The 22,722-nt window shown below is 39.9% G+C and overlaps 2 protein-coding genes across 6 annotated transcripts in view; both read left to right on the top strand.

Moving 5' to 3' along the window:
- The first annotated feature begins 2,711 nt into the window (after positions 1-2,711).
- CPNE1 (copine 1) overlaps positions 2,712-22,722 on the top strand; it is a 58,956-nt gene continuing 38,945 nt past the window's right edge. For 2 of the 5 annotated variants that reach the window (XM_077335191.1, XM_077335195.1), the window contains exons 1-2: positions 2,740-2,843; positions 5,980-6,063. The gene's annotated coding sequence lies outside the window, so the exon portion shown is untranslated. Of the gene's footprint in view, positions 2,844-3,205; positions 3,231-5,979; positions 6,064-10,502; positions 10,644-22,722 lie in introns of those variants that run through there. The other 3 variants (XM_077335192.1, XM_077335194.1, XM_077335193.1) reach the window with 3 other exon arrangements.
- Positions 10,523-14,895, top strand: RBM12 (RNA binding motif protein 12). Its single transcript, XM_077335190.1, has one exon. It carries the CDS (start codon positions 10,523-10,525, stop codon positions 13,157-13,159), a length of 2,637 nt encoding a protein of 878 aa, XP_077191305.1. The 3' UTR covers positions 13,160-14,895.

Here is a 22,722-nt window from a genome sequence, read left to right as displayed (position 1 = left end):
GCTCTTGGAAGTGGTTTGAGTTTTTAACCTGTTTCTTGAAGTGAAATACACACACATTGATTTAGTTGGGAGAAAGATTGGGACTGTACCCTTCATAATGTTCCTATCCTCTTTGACTCTACAAAATTATGTATATGTACCCATCTGAAGAGGAAACTCCATTCTTAGGCAGTCTGAGCACTCCTTTGCCCTTCTTAAAATGTGTTGCAGTACTCTAGCCTAGTAGGTAAAACAGAAGCCTAGGCTCTAGATCAGTGGTCCCCAACCTTTTTTCGGCTGGGGACCGGCAGAGCGACGGTCACGCCCACGCATCGTGCATGCGTGCCCTTGCGGCCGTGCCACGCATGCACACATGCGCTCTGCGCGGCCGAAATCGCGCATGCACGGCACTTTCACGCATGTGCAAAAGTGCCGCGCATGCGCGATTTTGCCACGCAACGCGCATGTGCGCATGCGCAACCGGGCCCAGAAGCTTCCCGAGCCGCAAGCTTGCGGCCTGGGAAGTTTTTTACTGCGGGGGGGGGGAGAGGGAACCGCGGCCCGACCGCAGGTTAGGGACCACTGCTCTAGATGATCAACTTTGCTTTTAATTGGACAGCTTCCTTTTTTTCCTGCTTGTTCCTTGTATGCCAGGACCATAGCATGCTGTTATCAGGGTATACTCTGCACTCCTGAGTCAAACATACTACACTGTACACAAAGGCCTTAAGCTCATTGCCTGAAATTGTTTTTTTTAATTAAAGATTAGTTATATTTAATATTAGGAGTTATTTCTTGCACAGAAGGGTAGCATAGTTGTGTGGCTGCTTTGATGGTAATTGTGAATATGGTTCTTTGCAAGCCACAAAAATGAGCACTGCAGTTTTAGGTAAAGAAAGCTGAGGAACAAAAACTTCTAAAATATACTATCACATTTAATAGCTTAAACCAGCGGCCCGCAAGCTTCCGCTTGCCGCGGACCGCTGCGGAGTAGTGGGCGGAGAGGGCAGCCCGTGCACGCGCAGCAGCCCCAGCGCAAACGTGCATGCGCGGACTGCCGTGCACGTGCGTTTGCGCCCGGCAGTCCGTGCATGTGCGTTTGCGCCGCTGCCATGCCGCCAAGCTTCTCTTCCCTCCCCTCCCGAAGTGAGAAGCTTGCCGGGCTGCGAGCTAATTGGCCGCTTTGGCGGCCGATTTGCTTGCGGCCTGGCGAGCTTCTCGCTTCGGGGGGGAAGGGAAGAAGGAGCTGCAGCCCGGCGCAAAGGCCTTCGCAGTCCGGTGCCGGGCCGCGGCCCGCGGGTTGGGGACCACTGGCTTAAACTAAGTCTCCCTACCTAGTGACAATCTACCTGTGGCCCTTTCTTGCATGCCCAGGGAAATGCTGATTGGCATCTTGTGGTCAAGAGGCAAATTTCCTCCAGACTAAAATCCGAATCCACCCCCTGAATAATTTTTTGTTGGTCTTAAAGGTGCTACTGGATTTTATTCTGTTACTTCAGACCAACACAGCTACTCATTTGAATCAATTCCTACAGACTAGACTGACAAGTGATTGGTTTTTTTAGGGGGGGGCATCATCTGGACATGGAATTGGGATCACTGTGGGTGGGCAGGTAGTTGTGAATTTCCTGCATTCTACGGGGGGGGGGGGGGTTGGACTAGATGAACTTGGAGATCTCTTCCAACTCTGATTATATGATTCTACAATTCTACGTGTGCTATACGCATCAGTATTTCTGTGTGTACATTCAGGTGCAGTATTTTTATGTGAACATTCAATAGGCAGTTTCCCCCTGCTGCAGGAGAGACTTATCTTCCAGAGAATCAGAGGCAACAATCTGAAAAACAGCTTTACTACAAGTGTTTGTGGTGCTAATCAACTTTGTAAAAACACCTTAGAATCTTTCCAAAGACAAATGGGCAAGGATTTAGCTGTATCCAAATGTATAGGACGATCAGACTATAGTGGAGTAAAGGACTAGATTAGCGATCCCCAACCTGTGGGCCGCGTCCCACATGTGGTCCTTTGACTAATTGGAGGTGGGCCACGAAGGACGCCTTCTCCCCCCCCCCCAGCCCTTTACAACACACTTCATTGTTGTGGCGTGTCTGTATCTTATTTTGAAGGGATGTTTAAACATTACCATAGCAATCCGAGAGCGGTAGGGCAGTGGTTGAGAGTAGAGGAGTAAACTACCCCCCCACCGGGCCTCAGTAAAAGGCGTTGAGTGGTCCCCGGTGATAAAAAGGTTCGGGACCACTGGACTAGATAACCAAAACAAAACAGAAGTTCAGTGGCACCTTAAAAGACTAACAACATTAGTTCCAGCATGACTTTTGTGAGAGCTCACTTCTTCCGATGCCATCGCCCGCTCAGACCCAGCTATTCAGAAACAACCTCACAGATTGCGAGTCAAAAACGATTAACTAGGAGGAGGCCAACCATTTATTCCCTGTCAAAGTAATCTATACAAATGGCTCAATAGCCGAACTAAATACATTTGGATTTTGGATCCTATATAAAAGCGGGCTAGCGATTTCTGTACTTCACCGGACCTACTGTTTACAAACTATCCACCCCCGTACAGAGCTTTTTGCTTCCAGCAAAAGGATCATGCCGGAGTTGCCAGAGGCGTTAGATAAACAAAGCAACTCCGTGGACGAGGCGGCCCTAAAGCAAGGCTCCTCCTCCTCCTCTCCCAAGCAGTCGCCCGCCAAGTCTCTCTCCCTCCCCGCCGTTGCCGAGCCACACCTCCACTTGGCGTTGCAGGCGGCCCGGGGGCGGCGCGGCACGGCGGCCATTTTGTGGTGCTGCTCGGTCGCTGGCGCTGGCCTCGGCGCGGGGAGCGGGGCCCGAGTGACGAGTTAGTTTTGCTTCTAACCCTCCTTTCCCCCCTGCAGGCCCCTGGGGCAGGATTTGGCGTTCCCCACGCCGGGCCCCTGGCTCGCGGGGACTGGGAGGGAGGCCGGACGTCTCTGTGCCGGCAGCGGTCCCAGCGAGCGTTGTCTCCCCGTAGCGACACAAAAGGCAGGAGGGCGGGCATTAGGCCAGTGGGGGCTGTGGGGCCTGGGCGGCTCCTTCCGCCTCGGTCCAGAGCGCGGGCCCGGTAGGTGCTTCGTGTTCAGCGTCGCTAGGGCATTGTAACCCGGCGCATTGGGGCTCGGTAGCCGTGCCTGTGTGACGGTGTTGTTTCGGGGTCCCTGAAGAGCTGACTGTTAGGCCCCTGGGTTTATGACCCTTTTGAGGGTAGGTGAGTATCGGTGGCTTTCTCCGCAGGCGGCCCCCTGAAGCAAGGCTTCTTTAACGCTGTCTTCGGACCGAGGCTCAGCGGCATTGTTGGGTCCAGCGAAAAGAAAGGTGCCGAGGGGGCCCTTCCTAGGAGAGGGCTGGCGAATGGAATCCGTCTCTGTAATGTGAAACAAAATGGCCTGCTCGTGGCTGCGGGGATTTTGTGCATCGACCAGAGCTCCTGCAAACTGTCTCGTTCTCTGTGGCGGCCGACCCGAATAAAGTTTCTTCCTCGCTTAGATTTCGAAGGGATGCTACTTATGAACAATGTGAACAATGCTGTTGAATTTTCAATACTTTGCTATAGCTCTCTGTATATTTTGTCACCTTTCCGCAAGCTTTTTAAAAATCAGGTGTGGTCGCAAAGTACGCTGTGGGGGGGGCATTTCCCCACGCTGGAAGTGCAAGGCGTTAAATTCTCGACCTTTTTCTCTGAACAAACATTAAACCGGCGTTATGAAGTGTCATATAGCGATGTGCGCGAACCTTCTCGTTGGGCTATATGAGTTTTATTTGGTCAAATAACTTGCGGTTTGAATGAAATTGGTAGATGTTCGTTTACTCGTGTGGCGTTCATGATGGTTCCTTGAGAATCCTAGGGTGATTTTTATTTCATGCATGTTTGTTAAGATTATAGGTTATGAGAACGAATCCTTAAGGAGAGATGATAGACGGATTAACTGCTCAGACTCTAGTGTGTCCATTTGAAAGCTGATTATATAAAATAGAAGATCTGTGTCGTGCTGTATTTCATTGGTTGCTTATTTCCAGTTTTGGGAATTACTACAAAGAAATTTTGTTATGTATCATAACTGCATGTATAAGTATCTCGTGCAGACAATATAAAGGGAGGCATCAATGAACCTACTAGGCTATCGATTGGCATACTTTTACTAGGTACAAACTGATTAAATGTTTTTGATAGAATTGTTAGAAATTAGGTTCTTTTGCATTTCAGATGTCAGTTTTATTTGCATACCAGTTTTGTACTTCCCAGTGAATTCCATTATTCCTGTGCTTCTCCCAATCCCAGGGCAAGCACAGGAACAAATCAACTATTTAGTTGTCATTGCTTAGATACGGGACCAGGAAAATATTTAGTGGTGAACTATTGTACCTGAGAATGTTCTTTTTACTCCAAGAATAAACAGGGATTTATTTAGATTGTGCAAGGCGTTGGTGCACATTTTGGAAAATAAATGTAGCTGTTGGAAGTCAGTTGTCTTGTATACACCATATATTGGGCAGTGGAATTATGATGAAACATACATTAATGTAGCAAAATGTCTTGGGATGTCTAGTGGTGTGATTTTTTATGTGGTTTGACTTGTAGCCTAGACATACTCACTTGGAAGTATGCATGCAGCATAAAACCATAGAACTGTTGGGGAAAATTCAACATGTTGGTTTATGGCTTCTGGAGTTCAGTAGGAATCTCAAGAGGAGATGAGTTTTGGGTGTCTTTTTGTACTGCTGCGTGTATTTTGTGTAATGGCCACTTGGTAAACTTCTCATCTCAATGCTACCAATAAATTTAAAAGGGGAGAAAAATCAGAATTATACAAAAATTATCACTTGGATAGCTTTATTTAATTGAAAATATGTGAAATGTTTGAGGTTTGATGAAGTGTGTTTGTGCCATATCTCTACTTAAACATTTTGTCCTTGTGTTGTAAGTTAGCTTTTGAAATTGCCTGATTTGGGAATCAAGTATTCAACCATATGTTTTGGGTCCTCTGGACAATTCTGAGATTTGCAGCCAAAAAGGGTGATGTTCGAATTACAATTGTGTGGAAATGTGTATATTTCATATTTGTGGTGATGTTGGTGTCTGTTTTGAAAGCTTTTGTTCGGGAAAAAATTATAGCTAACCTCTTGTGGTAAGCACAAAGCTTATTTAATATCTGCTTGGACACAATAACATATAGATCTACTTGCATCACTGCTTGTGAAGTGATCGTTCATAAGAAAAGAGCAACAAACTTTTTTCCTTGTTTTCTTTCTAAATGAGATGAAGTTTCTGGAGTTGTAGGTATGGGTTGCCAGAGAACTTTAGGATTGTGCATGTTTCCAGCCTTATACCTTCTGAATGTTGGATTATGAAATGCTGTGTTTTAGTTGTTCAGTTGTGAATCACATGGTATGAAATGAGGGGTTTTGTAGCCCTCAGCTGAAAAGATGTGATCGTGTTAAGGTAAATTGAGTGGAAGGAAATGGGTTGTAAATGTTTTGAGTTTTATTTGGTTTTACTAGATGTTGCAGGGCTTGGAAAGCATATTAAGTCTTTGGCTTCTCTAAGTGCTTATTAATGGGTCAGAAGGCATAGAAATGGTGCCCTGTTCACCAGATTAGCATTTAACTGTTTCTTAGTAGAAAATAGTTAAATGTACCTCTTTTTTAAAAATCTGTATTGACAGGTTTAGATTGCTGAAGAGAAAATGCAAGCTTGAGAGACTGAGGTTGCATAACATGTATGTATTCTGGCTGTGGTGGTGTGGTCTGATGTTGGGAATATTTATATTATTACAATAAAAATAATTTCATTTAATTATAGAACAATGTAAGTTGCCAACTTGTGGTTGCCATGTATGGGGAATGTCTTATGGTATTTCTTCTTCAAACTTTTCATAATATACAGTTCATTCTGGACTGCTAACTTTAGTTGTATGTTACCTACATTGATTTTTGCCTCCATTTATTCTTTATTGCAGTCTAAAAGTTGGTTTTAGTTGGTTGCCCACAGGATTGACTTGACTTCTGCTACTTATTAAGGAAAAAAACACCTCTGTCTGCAGGTAAGATACTTTGAAGAAATATTTATGCTTTTTAAATACACTTGGATATTTCAAAGTATTCTGGAATATTATTATTTCTGACATATAAAATTAGCTTTAAAATTTCAGTCACCAAAAGTTTCGTTTTCTTTCAGTGTCTAGTTGTATATATTTTGTAAATATTTTTGTTCATGTCTTTAGTACATAGCTGTTTAATATTTTTACAATTCCTAGTGTATAACAAGTGCCATGTGGTTGTCAAAATCTATCTTGGCCCATCTAGATAAAAAGAACCTTATTATTTTCTTCTTCCGAGATTCTTAGGAAACCACTTCACCTGCTTGTCAAAAAATAAAACAGGGGTCTTGAATGACCATGCTGGTGGAAGCAGTCTTCTCTTAGGCCTCTCATTTGATGCTGTTATTTTGTTATAATATATATATTATATATACTCTTCCTTGGCTTTCAGTCTGAAAAAAAATCACCAGACACACTTAGATGTAAATTTATTAAAAGTAGTATTAATAGTAATATCTGGAACTAGAAGTGTTTAGTTCAATTGTCAGGTATTTTATCTGACTTCCTCAATGTCAGTCAACTACAATATGCTTATATTTGGAAGCTGTTGTGCCCCCCCCAGCTGATTGTCTGGTTAATTCTGCCAAAAATATGAACATGGCTATGTATGAACAGTTCTTAATTTCCCTTGTCTAAAAGAGAAACTAGAGATAAAAAGGTAACGGTATCTCCTGTGCAAGCACTGGGTCATTTCTGATCCTTGGAGTGACGCCCTCTAGCGCAGCGGTCCCCAACCTTTCTAAGGTCAGGGACTGCCTCCGGGGGTGAGGGGAGAGCCGATGGCCCGTGTGCCGCAGTTGACCGCGCATGCGTGTTTTTGCCACCAGGTGGCAATAACGCGTATGCTCGCAGTTGCCGCACATGCACGTTTTCGCCACCAGGGGGCGGAGACGGGCATGCGCGGCAACTGCACGCATGCGTGTTTGCGTCGCCAGCGGCCGCTCCTGCCTCTTCCCTTCCTTCTCGCTGGGGGGGAGGCATACGCGGCTGCCGGCGGCCCAGTACCGGGGCCTTCGTGGCCCAGTACCAGGCTGCGGACCGGGGGTTGATGACCCCCACTCTAGCGTTTGCATGGCAAACTGGGTGGTTTGCCAGTGCCTTCCCCAGTCATTACCGTTTACCCCCCAGCAAGCTGGGTACTCATTTTACCGATCTCAGAAGGATGGAAGGCTGAGTCAACCTTGAGCCGGCTGCTGGGATTGAACTCCAACCTCATGGACAGACAGCTTCAGACAGCATTTCTGCTGACTTACCACTCTGCGCCACAAGAGAGATATATGACCTTATATTTTAGTTAGATAATTTGTTGAGTCTAGGCAGTTTTGTAAACTACGGATATTATGAACCGTACCCAGCCATATGTTCATGATGCATGGGATTTTCCTCTCCATTGCTTTTGAACATGACCTTCTGTGTTTTCTGCAAGCAGAGTTTCATGTTTATTCCTCTCATGTAATGCAGTATCCTGAACTATGGAGCTACTATTCCATTTGTGTCTTGTTATTCAAGAAATGATCTTTCCTAGGATGGGGCTGCTAGTGCAAACAAGAATGTGGAAAAATCAGCACCCCAGACATGCATGTTGGATATAGGAAGACAGCCCCAAAACATTGTATTCTGTCCTAAAAACCCTTTATGGGTAAACCATGTAAGCAAGTTCAGATAATTTTGTTTACCTCAGGCCTGCTCAAAGTTGCAGGGAAAGCTCTAGAAGCAAACATACAGTATTGCTGAAAGCCACTCTGATATCCCACTTAAGGGAAAAATTGAGTATGAATATGTTGGTAAATGAAATAATAAATTGTGTTGAATAATACAACACAGTCATTACTACTGCACAACAATTAATAGTGTCTGCATTATTTAAACGTGTGCATAGAAACATGAAGTGTTTGCAGCAGTTTAGCAGTTTAGGCCCAGCTGCTAGACACAGTATTGTGAAGTGTCATAAATCTGCATACTATTGAACACTGAGTAGCATTACCCATGGTTCTTCACAAGCTGGATGGAGATTAATAGATTGTGCACTGTCTCAACGTTTCTGCATTTTAAGATTGCTGAACCTCCATAAAATACAGATATTACATGACATGCATTTCTAGTGCTTTAGTTTCTGAAATTTACGGTCTGCAACTCTTATTGCAGTTATATAAAATTAGAGCTTAACAGAATTGAAAATTGTAAAGCTGCTAATTTTTTATTAGACTTTAATTTTGCCCTTAGATTAAGGAGTTTAGGATGGTTTATGTGGACCCTTTACTCTATTTTAGTCTCATAAAATAGCTTTGTGTAGTAAGTTAGTCTCAGAAATAGTGACCAGCCTAAAATCATGCAATGGAGACTTGAACTTAGATCTCCTTGGACCTTCATCAGTGTTCCAACCACTATTGAATGCTTGTTACTGTCCTTTAAAAGAATCCCCAAAGTCTGAGCAGTTGGAGCTGATTTTGAATGCTTTTATTAATGTTTTAATGATGATTGGAAAAACAGCAATAGGTGGTAGTCTGATTTAGAATTGGCACAGCAGAAATTTGTCACTGAATTATTTAAAAAATCATAGAAATACATGGACTATCTCAAATACTAATGAATAATACGTTTAGTGTACATATTATTTGGGAAATATTACCACAAATTACAAATCCTTTTAAGATAATTTTCCCTAGAATGTAGGACTGATTTTGAGTTTATTTTTTACTAAATTTATAACAGTATTTTGGTAGTACATCAAGCCTGTTATATAAGGCTCTACAGTGGTTTCACAAACCTTTAACAAGTCTCAATCTAGTTTCACTTGTAGTTATTCTCTTGTTACTGTCTACTACTTGGTATCTCTTGTGACATCAGTAATAGCCATTACAATGCAGTCCTTCACTAACTGTTTGAAGGATTGTGAGGTATTTTAATGGAAGTGAAGTGAAATCTGAAGATAATTTTCAAAACTGCCTGTTTAGATTTTATGATAAACATGTTTTAAAGGAGATGTAAACCAGACTTGCTGTATGGATTTTTGGTGAATACTCTGAAGTATATTGGTTTCTCACTTAAGAGATAACAAGTTCTCTTTGCTGTCTAATTTTGCACAGTTGGGATATATTATTATCAAGCTAAAGTTTTAACAAACTTTAATTTAGCCATTTTGGAAGCTATTGTATCAGAAAGGATGGATTTATAAGTCTGATGTTCCTAGCACATCAGTTGAACAGTTTATAATTCATAGTTTTAGTTCTTGGTTGCTTTAGCATTTCAGATTAATCCTGGATGTATTGATTTTCTCTGCAACCATAAATGGAAAAAAAACAGTTCTCATGAGTTGAATCGTCTAAGTTTTAAAAAAATTAAAAAATTCCTTTTCTTAAAAAGTATTTTGCTGGGGTTGGGGGGGGGCTGTTTTTGTTTGTTTTGTTTTGTAAATTTATTTTTGTTTGGCATAATATCATTGCATATCAGAACAGAAGAGTAGCTCTAAGCACTTTTGGGCCGTAAACTTGCATATTAAAAAACAGCAACCAGTACTGTAATGTTTGCAGTCTTGAGTATGGCTTTATTTCTTTGCTCAGTGATTTTTCTATCTTTAATCAAAGTCTTAGGGTAGCTGTATGAATGCTTTCAGAATGGTTGAATATTTGCAGAGCTGACTGAAATGCTATACTAACAGATATAAGAAAATATCAGGCTGCTTTTAGGGGCCAAGAGAAGACATTCATCACTGGCTCCTGGTTGAGTTTGAAAACATTTCTGAGGAATTAGATTTTCTGCAGGGTCTATGAATTCTAGAATTTTTCATCTAAACACCAAGCTGGCTGTTTTGATTACTGCAAATGAATGAAAATGAAGTACAAAGCTGAGGGAGAGAATTGTTTGTTTAAAAAATAGTAAATAGATTTTAATTTGAAATTTGGCTAGAAAGGTTCCAGGTGCTCCAATGCTTGAGTGCCTAGAAAAGTGATGCTGACAGAAATTTTGCTCTAAGTCCTCTGTGGAAGCTGAACCCTAAATTTTTCATGCTGGCTTCTAAAGTTTTGTGTTGTACCAGAATTTGAAATGGATGCAAATTTTTTGCTTGTGCAATCAGTGAATTGGATTATGCTTTGCAGGTCTGAAACTCTGTTTTCTCCCAGGCCCTTTTTTTTTTTGGCAATTTTTTGTTTTTGTACCAGTTTTTCACTGGATTCAAACTCACAGGTTTTTAACACTTCAAACTGAAATTTAGTGGAAAGACTTTGTACAATTTTGCTTCTAAAATACATGGTAGAAAATGCTATAGGAATAAGGACCTAAATTGTAAATTTGCTCAAGATCCTTGAGCATTTAAAGGCTTGTCTAGGTTATAATGTGTCATAAATAGTCTGACCTAGCCGTTACCTTTTCTCATCTGCAGGTGTGTGTGTTTCAACGCAGCATGGCTGTGGTCATCCGCTTACAAGGTCTCCCAATTGTGGCGGGGACTATGGACATTCGCCACTTCTTCTCTGGATTGACCATTCCTGATGGGGGCGTTCATATTGTAGGGGGTGAGCTGGGTGAGGCTTTCATCGTTTTTGCCACTGATGAAGATGCAAGGCTTGGTATGATGCGCACAGGTGGTACTATTAAAGGGTCCAAAGTAACACTGTTGCTGAGCAGTAAGACTGAAATGCAGAATATGATAGAACTCAGTCGCAGACGTTTTGAAACTGCAAATTTAGATATGCCGCCAGCAAATGCTAGCAGGTCTGGGCCACCACCTACTTCTGGAATCAGTAGCAGGGTGACCCTTCCAACTACAGTACCTAATTTTAACAGTCCTTCTCCTAGTGTAGTAACTGCAGCTACTTCAGTTCATGAAAGCAACAAAAACATACCAACATTCTCTACTGCCAGTATGGGAACTGCTCCTCTCAGTCTTGGTACTACATTTGGAAGTCCCACATTTAGCTCCACTATACCAAGTACAGCATCACCAATGAACACAGTACCACCTCCACCAATACCTCCTATCCCAGCTCTGCCATCATTGCCCCCAATGCCTTCTATTCCTCCCATACCTGTCCCACCTCCTGTGCCTACATTGCCTCCTGTTCCTCCTGTTCCCCCAATACCTCCTGTGCCTCCCGTGCCACCTATGACATCTATGCCTCCTTTATCAGGAATGCCGCCTCTGAATCCTCCACCTGTAGCACCTTTGCCTGCTGGAATGAATGGCTCAGGAACAGCAATGAATTTGGGCAGTAATTTGAACCCATTGTTTATGAGTCCCATGAATCCAATTCAGATCAGTTCCCAAAGTAATGTGAAATCACTTCCTATCAATCCAGATGACTTGTATGTAAGTGTACATGGGATGCCCTTTTCAGCAACAGAAACTGATGTCAAAGACTTTTTCCATGGACTCCGAGTGGATGCAGTGCATATACTAAAGGATCATGTTGGACGCAATAATGGAAATGGATTAGTTAAATTTTGTTCTCCTCAAGATACATTTGAAGCCTTAAAGCGAAACAGGATGCTGATGATTCAGCGCTATGTTGAAGTTAGTCCTGCAACAGAGAGACAGTGGGTGTCTGCTGGAGGCCATATAACTTTCAAGCAAACTATGGGTCCTTCTGGACAAAACCATCCTTCTCCTCAGACTCGCATGTCTAAATCTCCTAATGGTCAGAAAAGGTCAAGATCTAGGTCTCCACATGACCAAGGGTTTTGTGTTTATTTAAAAGGTCTTCCCTTTGAATCAGAGAACAAACATGTTATAGATTTCTTTAAAAAGTTAGATATTGTGGAAGACAGTATTTACATAGCTTATGGACCCAATGGGAAAGCACTTGGCGAAGGTTTTGTTGAGTTCAGAAATGAAACTGACTACAAAGCAGCTTTATGTCATCATAAGCAGTACATAGGAAATCGGTTTATTCAGGTTCATCCCATCACTAAAAAAGCTATGTTAGAAAAGATAGATATGATTCGGAAAAGACTTCAGAACTTCAACTATGATCAGCGAGAAATTATGATGAGTACAGAAGCGGAGACTGGCCCTTTGAAACTATGTGCTCATATATCCAATGTCCCCTATAACATTACCAAAATGGATGTCATCCAGTTTTTAGATGGACTAGCAGTGGAAGAGAACTCTGTACAGATTCTTGTTGATACTAATGGTCAAGGTTTAGGACAAGCACTGGTCCAGTTCAAAAGTGAAGAAGATGCTCGCAAGTCAGAACGATTACATCGCAAGAAACTGAATGGAAGAGAAGTTGTACTAAGAGTGATATCCCCTGAAGAAATGAGAGAAATTGAGAGAAATCCTCCCTCCCAAGGGAAAAAAATGTTGAAAATTCAAGGAAACACACCTTTGCCTGGAGTACAGAATGCTGGTGGAGATGATCATTCTTTCATAAGTAGTGCATCAAAAGATACAAGCAGCGGCCCTCCTTTTCATTTTCCCAGTAACTTTGGTGGCTCTAATGCGTTTGGTCCCCCCCTTCCACCTCCAGGAATAGGAGGTGGTGGTTTTGGTGATTCCAGACCAGGAATGCCATCTATTGGAAGTAGTGGCTTGCCTGGCCTGCCTGGTTCAGGAATTGATGTCCCAGGCTTTGGAGGGGGACCTAGTAATTTAAGTGGGCCATCAGGATTTGGAGGGGGCCCACAGAATTTTGGAAATGGGCCTGGTAATTTAGCTGGTCCTCCTAGTTTTGGAAGTGGACCTCCTGGTCTTGGTGGCGGACTTGGACATTTAAGTGGACCTCCAGCATTTGGACCTGGCCCTGGGAATTTGCATATTACTGGTCCACCGGGTTTTGGAGCTGGTTCTGGAAAGCCAGGACCAACTGTCATTAAAGTTCAGAATATGCCCTTTACTGTATCAGTTGATGAAATTTTAGATTTCTTCTATGGTTACCAAGTTATTCCAGGCTCAGTATGCTTAAAATATAATGAGAAAGGAATGCCCACTGGTGAAGCAATGGTTGCATTTGAGTCTCGTGATGAAGCAATGGCAGCTGTTGTTGATCTAAATGACAGGCCCATAGGATCGAGAAAAGTCAAACTTGTTTTAGGGTAGCTGGTTATTAAATGTTTGTAGAATAGATATTAGTGTTGTGATGAATGCATTCAGATTGTTTTATAGTAGTTCTAGATTAGAACCTATAAATTGTTTAAACTTCACATTTGTTTTGATAAGACTTGGAACATTGGTTTAACTGTTTACAGATGAACTGCTGCAAGGGTAAATTTTTAGTAGTTCTACCAGTACAGATATGTGGAGAAGAGCTGTTCTCATCAACTGAAAGTTTTCTAATGCTGAATTGGCCAAGTCATGTTTATCAAGGAGTCTAGATTGGTTTTATGAAATTCTGGATGAGGAAAACTGTCATGATGAAGTTAGTGATGTCATTGGTGGGTGCTATAGTAAGCCATTACAAAATAGAGAAGTAGCTATTTCTAGAGTTGATTAAAAGTTGACTGAATCTGATTTGTGAACACAGGTCAAAGTTTTGTTTATAGTCCTACCTTACTTTGCAACTGAATAAAGTCTCAGTTACACAGATGGTTTATGTACTTTATTTTTCAGAGATTCTTGGTATATGGACAGCAGAATTATGTTCATTGAGAAATGTTCAGGCAGTTTTCCTGTATATGAATTGAACTGTGTAAAATTCCAGTTTTTAATGGAATAACTTTTAGTTCTTACCGAATACGTAGAGCTGCCATACAAAGCCTCAACTTGAACATATGATTGTTTAAATGGATGGAATTTTTTAGGATTGTATGTTACATTTGGATAGGATGCTCATCACTTGGTTTTTGTACATTGTATATGTTGTGTAACTTTTTGAACCACGCTCATACAGAACCTCTTGGTTTAATAATGAAATCTAAGGGATGAGCTTGGGTTTATGCAGAGTGTTAATGTTAGCAATCATTTGTGTCACTACGACTCCAAAAATCTTATGAATTACTGCTGTGGATCATTTATGAAATTAAAATTTTGAAAATTTCCTACATTCCTTGAGTCCCTTACAGTTGTTCCAATAGAGAACATTGTTTAATTCTATGTAGAATTGTCACTTTCTTCAGTAGAGGTTTCTTTTTTTTTTAAGGGAAGACAGGATGCAGTGATACAGAAAATCAAAGTAGAATTTTTTTTAACTGTCCTTTATTAGAAAATAATAAATGCAAAGATTATACTAGTCTGAAAAATCTTCTGCAAATCATTGTATTTAAAGCCATTTTAAGCTGTTCTGTTTCTCAGTTGAAGAAAAAGTATGTCTACTTGAGTCTTGTATGATGGAACATTTGAAGTGCACAGCCTAGCATGATGTAGAAATACAAGCAGTTAACAGTTCTGTTCATCCAGTGTGTAAGACAGATGTAAAAACCTGTTGAATACTACATCCGCAGAGTATTTTGCAGTACAGTAATTTGAAGGACTGAGTGAAGGTATTAAAATGAAGAGGTGGCTGCATAACCAGATTCATGAATTGGAAATTGCTTTGACAGGTACCAAGATGGTACACTCTTAAAAAGTGACATAATTGTATTTCATTGTTAAAATTACTAAGCTTTCTGTTAATAAAACTGTCTTTCTGAAGATTTATGCTATCTATTTTAATTGTCTGGTGTGTTTCAACAGCAGGCTCTTTTTATTTGTCGAAAGGCCAATAAAGTACTGTGTTTTGGGGGAATGAATAGGAAATGAAGCTTTTCCCTTTATTTTCCAAGTTGTGAACTATAATTGTCAATCGTTTGGGTGCTTTTCCTTTCCTGCAAGAATAAAAATACAGAAACTTAAAGTCATGCTTTTGTTTGAAGAATTGGTTGAATTAAGAAACTTAGTACATGGAGGATGGGATTTAGTAATTATTTCATCCTTGAATTTCAGCATAGCTTTTCTTGGTAAGCAATGCAATTAAACTGCTGCTTCTTGGTCCTGTTCCTCATTCATTGGCTGATTATATCTTGTTTCTTTTAGTTTTTGAGGTGGGATTACTTGCATAAATATTCTTGGTACTGTAGGTCCTGGGAAACATCTTTTCATACATATTCGAGACTGGTCTGCAGATTTTGTTGAAAATCTTATCAGATTTCTATCATGGATGTTTAATCCTTTTAAAATAACAAAATTTTAGTGGTTTCTTTTTTAAAAATGCATGCATTTAGGGGTTAGAGGCCATTTAAAAAGATTTTAACTGAGCAGTTTGTTGTTCAGTAATGACCTTATCGACAGAGAAGGAGGTGGCTGGATGGAGTCACTGAAGCAGTCGGTGTGAACTTAAATGGACTCCGGGGAATGGTAGAGGACAGAAAGGCCTGAAGGATCATTGTCTATGGGGTCATGATGGGTCAGATACGACTTTGCACCTAACAAGAATAACAAATGACCTTTTAGACCAGGATACATATTGACCGAGTATGTGTGTTCTTGGATGGAGAGTAAAATTATAGGAAGCCCATGAAATATTAAAAGATTTTTATATGTACATAAATCTAGAAAAGTTAACATTTTAGAGGCCAGTGTGCATCCTAAATGAACTTGGGAGCTATTGTGTATCAAAGTCTTGATGAAATGAAAAAACTGCTCCCCTTCCCTAGTTCTGGAAGTTGGCAAACATTTGGATGGCTAATTTAACCACTTCTGCATTTTATTTTATTTTTGGTATGGGAGGATGAGGAAATTTTACTTACAGCATACAACTATATGCATTTTCATATGCATATGCAATACTTGAAGAATGGAATGGGAGTTAATGAGAAAGTGTATCTAAACTGTTACTTTGGCCTAAATAAGGGAGGGGAGTAACATACAAAACTTTAGGAACAATCCTAACCAGGTTTATTTGGTGGGGCTGGCTTCCAAGTAAGTGTTTTTGGGGTGGCTCTTCCAAAGCATGTGGTTTTGAAAACTGCCTCCTAGAAATCGTTTACAGCAACAAGCTACATTGAAAGTAGTCATCCAAATAGTATCGTCATTAACTTGCTGTGTTAAACAAGAATTCTTGCAAAGTAACAATGGATTAGTCAATGCTTAATTTGAACAGGTAAAACATAATTGACATTCACTTAATAATTAGAAATAAATTCTCAGTTTGTTACAGATACTAATACTGATTTCTAAAAACTCTGTGAGCTACCATAGGACTTTAAAGTACCCAAGGCAGTATACAATAAAACCCCTGCTGCTGCAGTTCGCCACTATTGTTGACTCAATGTGTGCTTTACTAAAACTACCTTGAGTTCACATTCTAAATTTCAACATTTTGGAGTTGAGCAAAGAGATGGGTATGTTGCTGATGTAGCTATAAATGCTTAAACTTCATTTAGAGATGATGATTAAACACAAGAACATAAGGTATTTAGGGGGAATTGGAAGTCAGAGTGCTGGAACTTTGTGGGAAGTCTTGGAAGGAGTTCAGGCATAAAAAATTAAATAAGAAAGAAAACTGGAATTGTTGAAGCAAATTAGTGGCTTTTGGGTGAGGCTATTATAGCATGTTAATTCTCTGTAGGTTACCTTTGCAACCCTTTGTCTTTATAGGGAAGTTTAAAGGCTTCTTATAGACTTCCATTGTCATGAAACATTGGCTTTTAAATTGGCATCCATTGTTAAATCATTTCACTAAACACTTTATATTACTAAACATGCAAAACCCCAGAATTTCTTGTCTTTATACAGCATTAGATAATAAAGCTAGCAAAGAAGTCTCTGGCATTTAAGTAGCCAGTGTTACTTATGCATTACTGCATCCAAAATGATATGCGTAAACCTGATGTTCATTCTTGCAAATGTCTGCAGTCGTATTACTGGATTGCTTTATTTTTAAAAATGTATTGCTTTAGCAATTAAATGCTTTAGCAATTCCTTCAAGTGGTTGTAGTATATGTTGGACAGCAAAAGCTGGCACTTGAATCTGATGGGACAAATGGAGCCTCTTTTAAGAGGCATCTCCTTGTCTCAGTTGGCAGCCTAGAAAGACTTTTGGGGAGAGGGGAGTCTGTGGCAGCAACTTGTTAGGCTCCTTATTTTGATTCTGTCAGTGGTTGGGATAAGGAGAGGAGGAGCTATATGAGACACTGTAGTCCCATACTGGTCTGTGGTATGGTTAAATAAGATTTCTGTCTGCCTTCATTTGGCATTGCTCATACATGCATATCTCCATAATTATATGTCCTAAAACGTTCAGATGATAATTGAGCTACTTGAGAAGTTGAGTCCAATAAATATGTTCTGGGATTTCTGTGTTTGTTAAGAATTGTGGCATCCATGCATATTTCATTTATTGCATTGATATCCAAGGAGCTTAGAGGAGACTACATATGACTGTTCAGTTACCTTCATGATAGACATGTGAGGTAGATAGGCTGAGAGAGGATGATTATTGATGTGACTTGCCTTAAGAGAGCCAGCTTGGTGTAGTTGTTAAGAGCAGCAGCCTGTAATCTGGAGAATAGGGTTTGATTTCCCACTCCTTTACATGCAGCCAGCTGGTTGACCTTGGGTTAATCACAGTTTTCTCAGAGCTCTCAGCATCATCTACCTCACAGGGTGTCTCTTGTTGGAAAACTAAGGGTAGGTGATTATAGCTGCTTTGAGACTCCTTCAGATAGTAAAAAGTGGGTTAATAAAACCCAATTCTTAATGACTGAGTCGAGATCTAAATCTGTATGTTTCTGGTCTAGATTCACTGCTCTACTATGTCAGTTACATCTGTGAAAGTTCCCTATAATTAAGTCTCAACCTCTTTAGACAAAGGAGCAGTGTAGCCCTTCCCCTAGATTTCATGTCATGTGCAAGTGTTCATATTCAATCATAGTTAATCAGAACTTACTTCAGTAATCAAAAGTAAACTATAGACCTTTGGTAAACTATAGGTAAACTATAGATAAACTCAAGGTAAACTATAGCCCTTTTATCTATTAACCACTCTTCTAAGGTAGGTGTGACTTTCAGCTACATAGAATCATAAAATTGGAAGGGATCTCCAGGGTCATCTAGTCTAACTGCTGCACAATGCAGGAACTCACAACTACCTGCCCACCTACAGTGACCCCAATTTCATGCCCAAGTGATCCCACCACCAAAAATCTCCAGAATCCAGCCTGGCCTGTTTGGCTGATGCTGCCTGCAGTTTGCATATGCCAGTTGCTTAGATTAATAGCTGTCTGGTTTCTAGCAAACATTTTCATTGTATTTGTAGGTTAAACATTTCTTTCATACAATAAGAGAAAGATGATTTTTTTTTATTCCTAACTCATTATGAAATTAGAAGCATGAAATCAGAAATCAGGCTTAGCTTCCTAGATCTAATGAGATTGAACTAGCCTGGGCTTATTGTTAAAGCAGTTCAAATCTTCTGAAACCATAGAGCAAATTTTAACTGCCCTGAGAATTCATAAATAATTATTTCTGGTTATTGTTATTCAGTGACCAGAGCCAATTAACTTAGTTATAAAAATTCATAACCTTTGGAAAAGAACATTTTGAATTGAATCAGGAATTAGGAATATGGGGGTGTCTTATGCAGTTGTATTTTTGTTTAAATTAAGCATTTAACCACAGCGATCCTCCTTTTTGCTTTCTGTAATGTCTAAATCCCGGAAGTTAAAGCACATTATCACATTCTGTGGCAAAAAAGCACATTAGACAAAAATGAAAGAAAAACATTCTTCCTCTTTTATTCCCATGATCATGTAATGCAAGAAATTCCAATTTTCCTTCCAAAGCAATGGGGTATGTATGATGAAAATTTCATTTAAGCACAGAAATCTCAGTTTGTGTCATTTCATTAATGCAAGGTTATAAAAGCTCTAACCTAAATTTGCGTGTGGGGTTTTATTATTTAAGAGTGCCTTGAGCTTTATAATATCTTGCTCCTAATAATATGCAGGGCTGACTCCCAAGGTTTTTTTTTTTTAATTCCTGTATTTTGCTCCTAGATAACTACATAGGTGACTCTGAACTGCCAGGGTGATGCCTTCCCTTGGGGTCTTAGGGTGGCTCACAATATAATAACCACCATGTAAATAACCATGTAAACCTCCCAGAGCTATATGGAAAGGTGGTATAAAAAATAAATAATAAAATAATAAATATTAAAAAATAAATGTGATGTAATTGGATATCCCTGACAAATTCACTTTTTATATATCTTTGCTGGGAATCTATATTGGTTGGATGTACACCTATAAAATTATGTGTTCACACAGTTTCTATAATAGCATAAGAGAGCCAGCAGAATGTTATCCTTGAAAATAGACATGGAAAGCACGAAATGCTTGTTATCAGTAATGGTAACCTCTGTATACATCACTAGACTGAAGTCAGACAAACAGAAGTGATCTAGAATGGTTGAAGCATTGATGCTTCTGAGAAACCTGCTAAAATAACTATACTATTAATAGCTGTGATATAAACTATGAATTTCTCTTTTTTAAAAGCGCACTCTTGTGAGATATTAGTGAGCAGCACTTAAAAGGAAATCATGGAAACCGAGCTGACAACAGGGTGGGTAATTGTTTATGGTTTGAATCCAGAGAAATGAAGGTGGTTCTGCTCACATTGGTAGTATTTTCAGTGATCCGAAAGGGAGTTAAGGGCTTCCACTGTATATCAGAGTGGGTTATTTCTCCCAGACTGAATGGAAGCTGTCTGTGCATCTTTGGATACAAACTAATGATGTTTCCAACTGTTTAGAAGGACAGCAATTAAAATGTTAGCTGCTGGTTTTCATCAGTCAAAAGTTCACTTACAGGTGAGTGAAGATACCAGATTTTCTCTTGGTACATTTAAGACACCTGTAGACCACCAAAAGTGTGTCCTTTATTACAAAATGATCTAGTATTTGCAGTATAGAGGAATTGCTGAGAAGAAAATACTGTTAAAGGATGGTACACATGCAGGGAAAATTGTGGAAAATAAACAATCGTACAAACTGGTTCTTGGCTTCTTTTTCTGCTGGAGGAGGTTGGCGAGATCTCTGGACAGTTATTTCCGTCACAACTAAGGGAAGAGGATATGCGGATTAAGTCTTCTCTTCACAAATGGAAACGGAAGATTTCATGAATACTGACATGGAGTAATAGTTTGTTGGTTTCAGCAGAATATTTGCATTCACAAACAGCATGGTTAGCAGTAGCTTTGGTGATGGCCTTGCAGATTCAGAACAGGTTACATGGGGAATTGTCAGAGCTGCTTCACATTGTGTTGGCAAACACATTTTTTCACTGCATTGACCCCATTATATATCAATTCAAAAAAATTGTTCACTTTTAGAATTGCATGTAGAATGCTGGCATACACCATGATGTAATGTTTAGCCTGACCTTTGGTGACTTCTTACCTGACAAATTGCAGTTACTTAGAAAGTGTTGGTTTACAAGCCAGCCCTAATTCTTTCAGTGATCAACTTGCAAGAAAGGTAATGGTTTTAAAATACTATGGTATTGGATGAAATGAGGGAATTATGCCCGCACAACATTTCATGCCGGAAAATGCTCAAATACATGTGGCTTGATTATAGTGCAAGCCTCCTCTGCCCATGTACAGGGCTTTTAGTTGAATTTTTCATTGGTCATAATAGCTATATGGCTGTGACCTTAACATCTCACACAAAGAAGGCTGTTGCATATAAATTGGATCAAGGTAGGTGGAGGTGCTTGAATTGAGGAAGTGTAAAAAAACCACCTTCCTTTGTCTTCCTTTCATATAATTTCTAATGCATGTTTGAGGTAATAATACTGGATTAACGGGGCAGTCTAGTCTTACCACTAGTAATTTCTACAGGTAGTTGTACTGCTTGGTTAGGAATAAATAGCGCTGTGTAGTCCAACATCCCTCAGATCTTTACAGCAGTTTGGTTACAACAATAAATGCAAAAGTAGTCATTACTATGCTGATTCAAATGAGTGTCCGTGTTGGTCTGAAGTAGCACAATAAAATCAGAGTCCAGTAGCACTAAGACCAGCAAAGATTTATTCAAGGCGTGAGCTTTCGAGCACAAGCACTCTTCGTCAGACTAAGCTATGCTGAGTATGCTAGCTGAGTTACGGAGAGAACACATTTTCTCTTCAGTGTTGATGTAAAAAATGACACTGGATTGGCACAACCATATGTTTAGCCTATTTTCATAGCACAAAGGCACTTAATGTTTGGTGATCATAATAATGACTAGCAGTAGATTTTGCAGTCTTCAGTGACTTCATTCTACACTGTTGGAGTAAAAGTGTTGGTATGCCCTACTTCATGGAAAATCTTGCCTAGGAGACTGCGGTATCACACCAGGGATGATGGAATTTGAAATGATCAAGCAAATAAACCTGTTTAGAATTAAGATTAGCTACAAAGTAAAGCTCTGCCAAACAGTCACTTGAATAATTTCAGATTTGTTTCAAAGTATTTCTGCAGCTTGAATGGCTCTATGCCAGAGTAGTTGCATGATTATTGCAGTTAAACATATAATGAGCAATAATTCTCTACTTCAAAGGAGGATAGATTGTAATTTGACTTTGAATGGTAATACAGGATATTCTGAGATGCATTGCGGATCTGCATGGATTGTCAACTAATGTGCCTCTGTAAATTCATGGGCTTTAAAAGTTCTGATACTTGTTTTCATATTTGGAGCAGTCTACCCATTTTCCCACGTGGAAAACAATTGGATCTTGCTTAATAATAAAGCTGGAATTTGAGCTAGGTCTGCTAATGTGCTGCGTTGTGTATGGATATTTCTGTGTGAGAGGTTCACTTCTGGAAAGCCTGGCACTGGGTAAAATTCCCTTGGCAACTTCACACAGGAGAATAGGAGGTTAGTGTAATTCTCATATATTTAATATAAAAAGGGTGAAACAGTTTGTTGTGCCAAACACAAAGAAAAAACAGTGGTTCCAAACCAGATATGGTACAAGATTCTATGTCGTTGACCATATATTCATTTTGTTGCAAGCACAGAGAGGCTCCTTAAACATTCATGTTTCTTTCAGGAAAGTTCCAAAGTGTGCTTTTATACTTCATTGAGCAAAGCATGTTCCTAAAGTTTCATATTGAGAGAGAGCAAGCCCAGAATGTCAGCAGTATTAGAAGCTATTATGTGAAATGAACTGCGAATTTAATTTTAAGGACATAACTAGTCATCAAATAAGTAGCTTTAAAGCAGCAGTTTTTAGAAGCCCATACTGAAAGATCATAGAAGGTAAAACTGTATTACCTGTAATCTAAATATGTACATCTGTCTTAGATAGAAATTGTATGGGAGGGAGTAGGGGTATGGGTGGCTTGGAGCCATTGTTTATATACCAGTAATCCACAAGGACTAGGTTATGCTAAACCCAAAGCTATGAAGGAATAGCTTGCTGAACTACTTATTCTAGTTGTATGCTAGTTATTAGTGTAACTCTCTCCCTGTAATAATATTAAAGGCTGTCTAATAAGCATTTTTCTATCTGCTGATTCAGAAGATTTTTTTTGCTAAGGGTTACCCTGCCTTTTAACCAAATATAATCCTCAAGGTGGTTTACAAAGTTTACTTTTTAAACGACTAAATTAGCACCATAGCTGGTAGATAGATGGTGGTGTCTTCTGCTTCAGTCCAGTTTTTGTCTTCTGATCCAGTTACACCTGGATCCTAGCAG

The sequence above is a fragment of the Paroedura picta genome, chromosome 4 (genome assembly GCF_049243985.1).
Source record: "Paroedura picta isolate Pp20150507F chromosome 4, Ppicta_v3.0, whole genome shotgun sequence".
NCBI lineage: Eukaryota > Metazoa > Chordata > Lepidosauria > Squamata > Gekkonidae > Paroedura > Paroedura picta.
The sequence above is the reverse complement of the archived record's forward strand: the minus strand, read 5'-3'. Positions and strand labels throughout refer to the sequence as shown.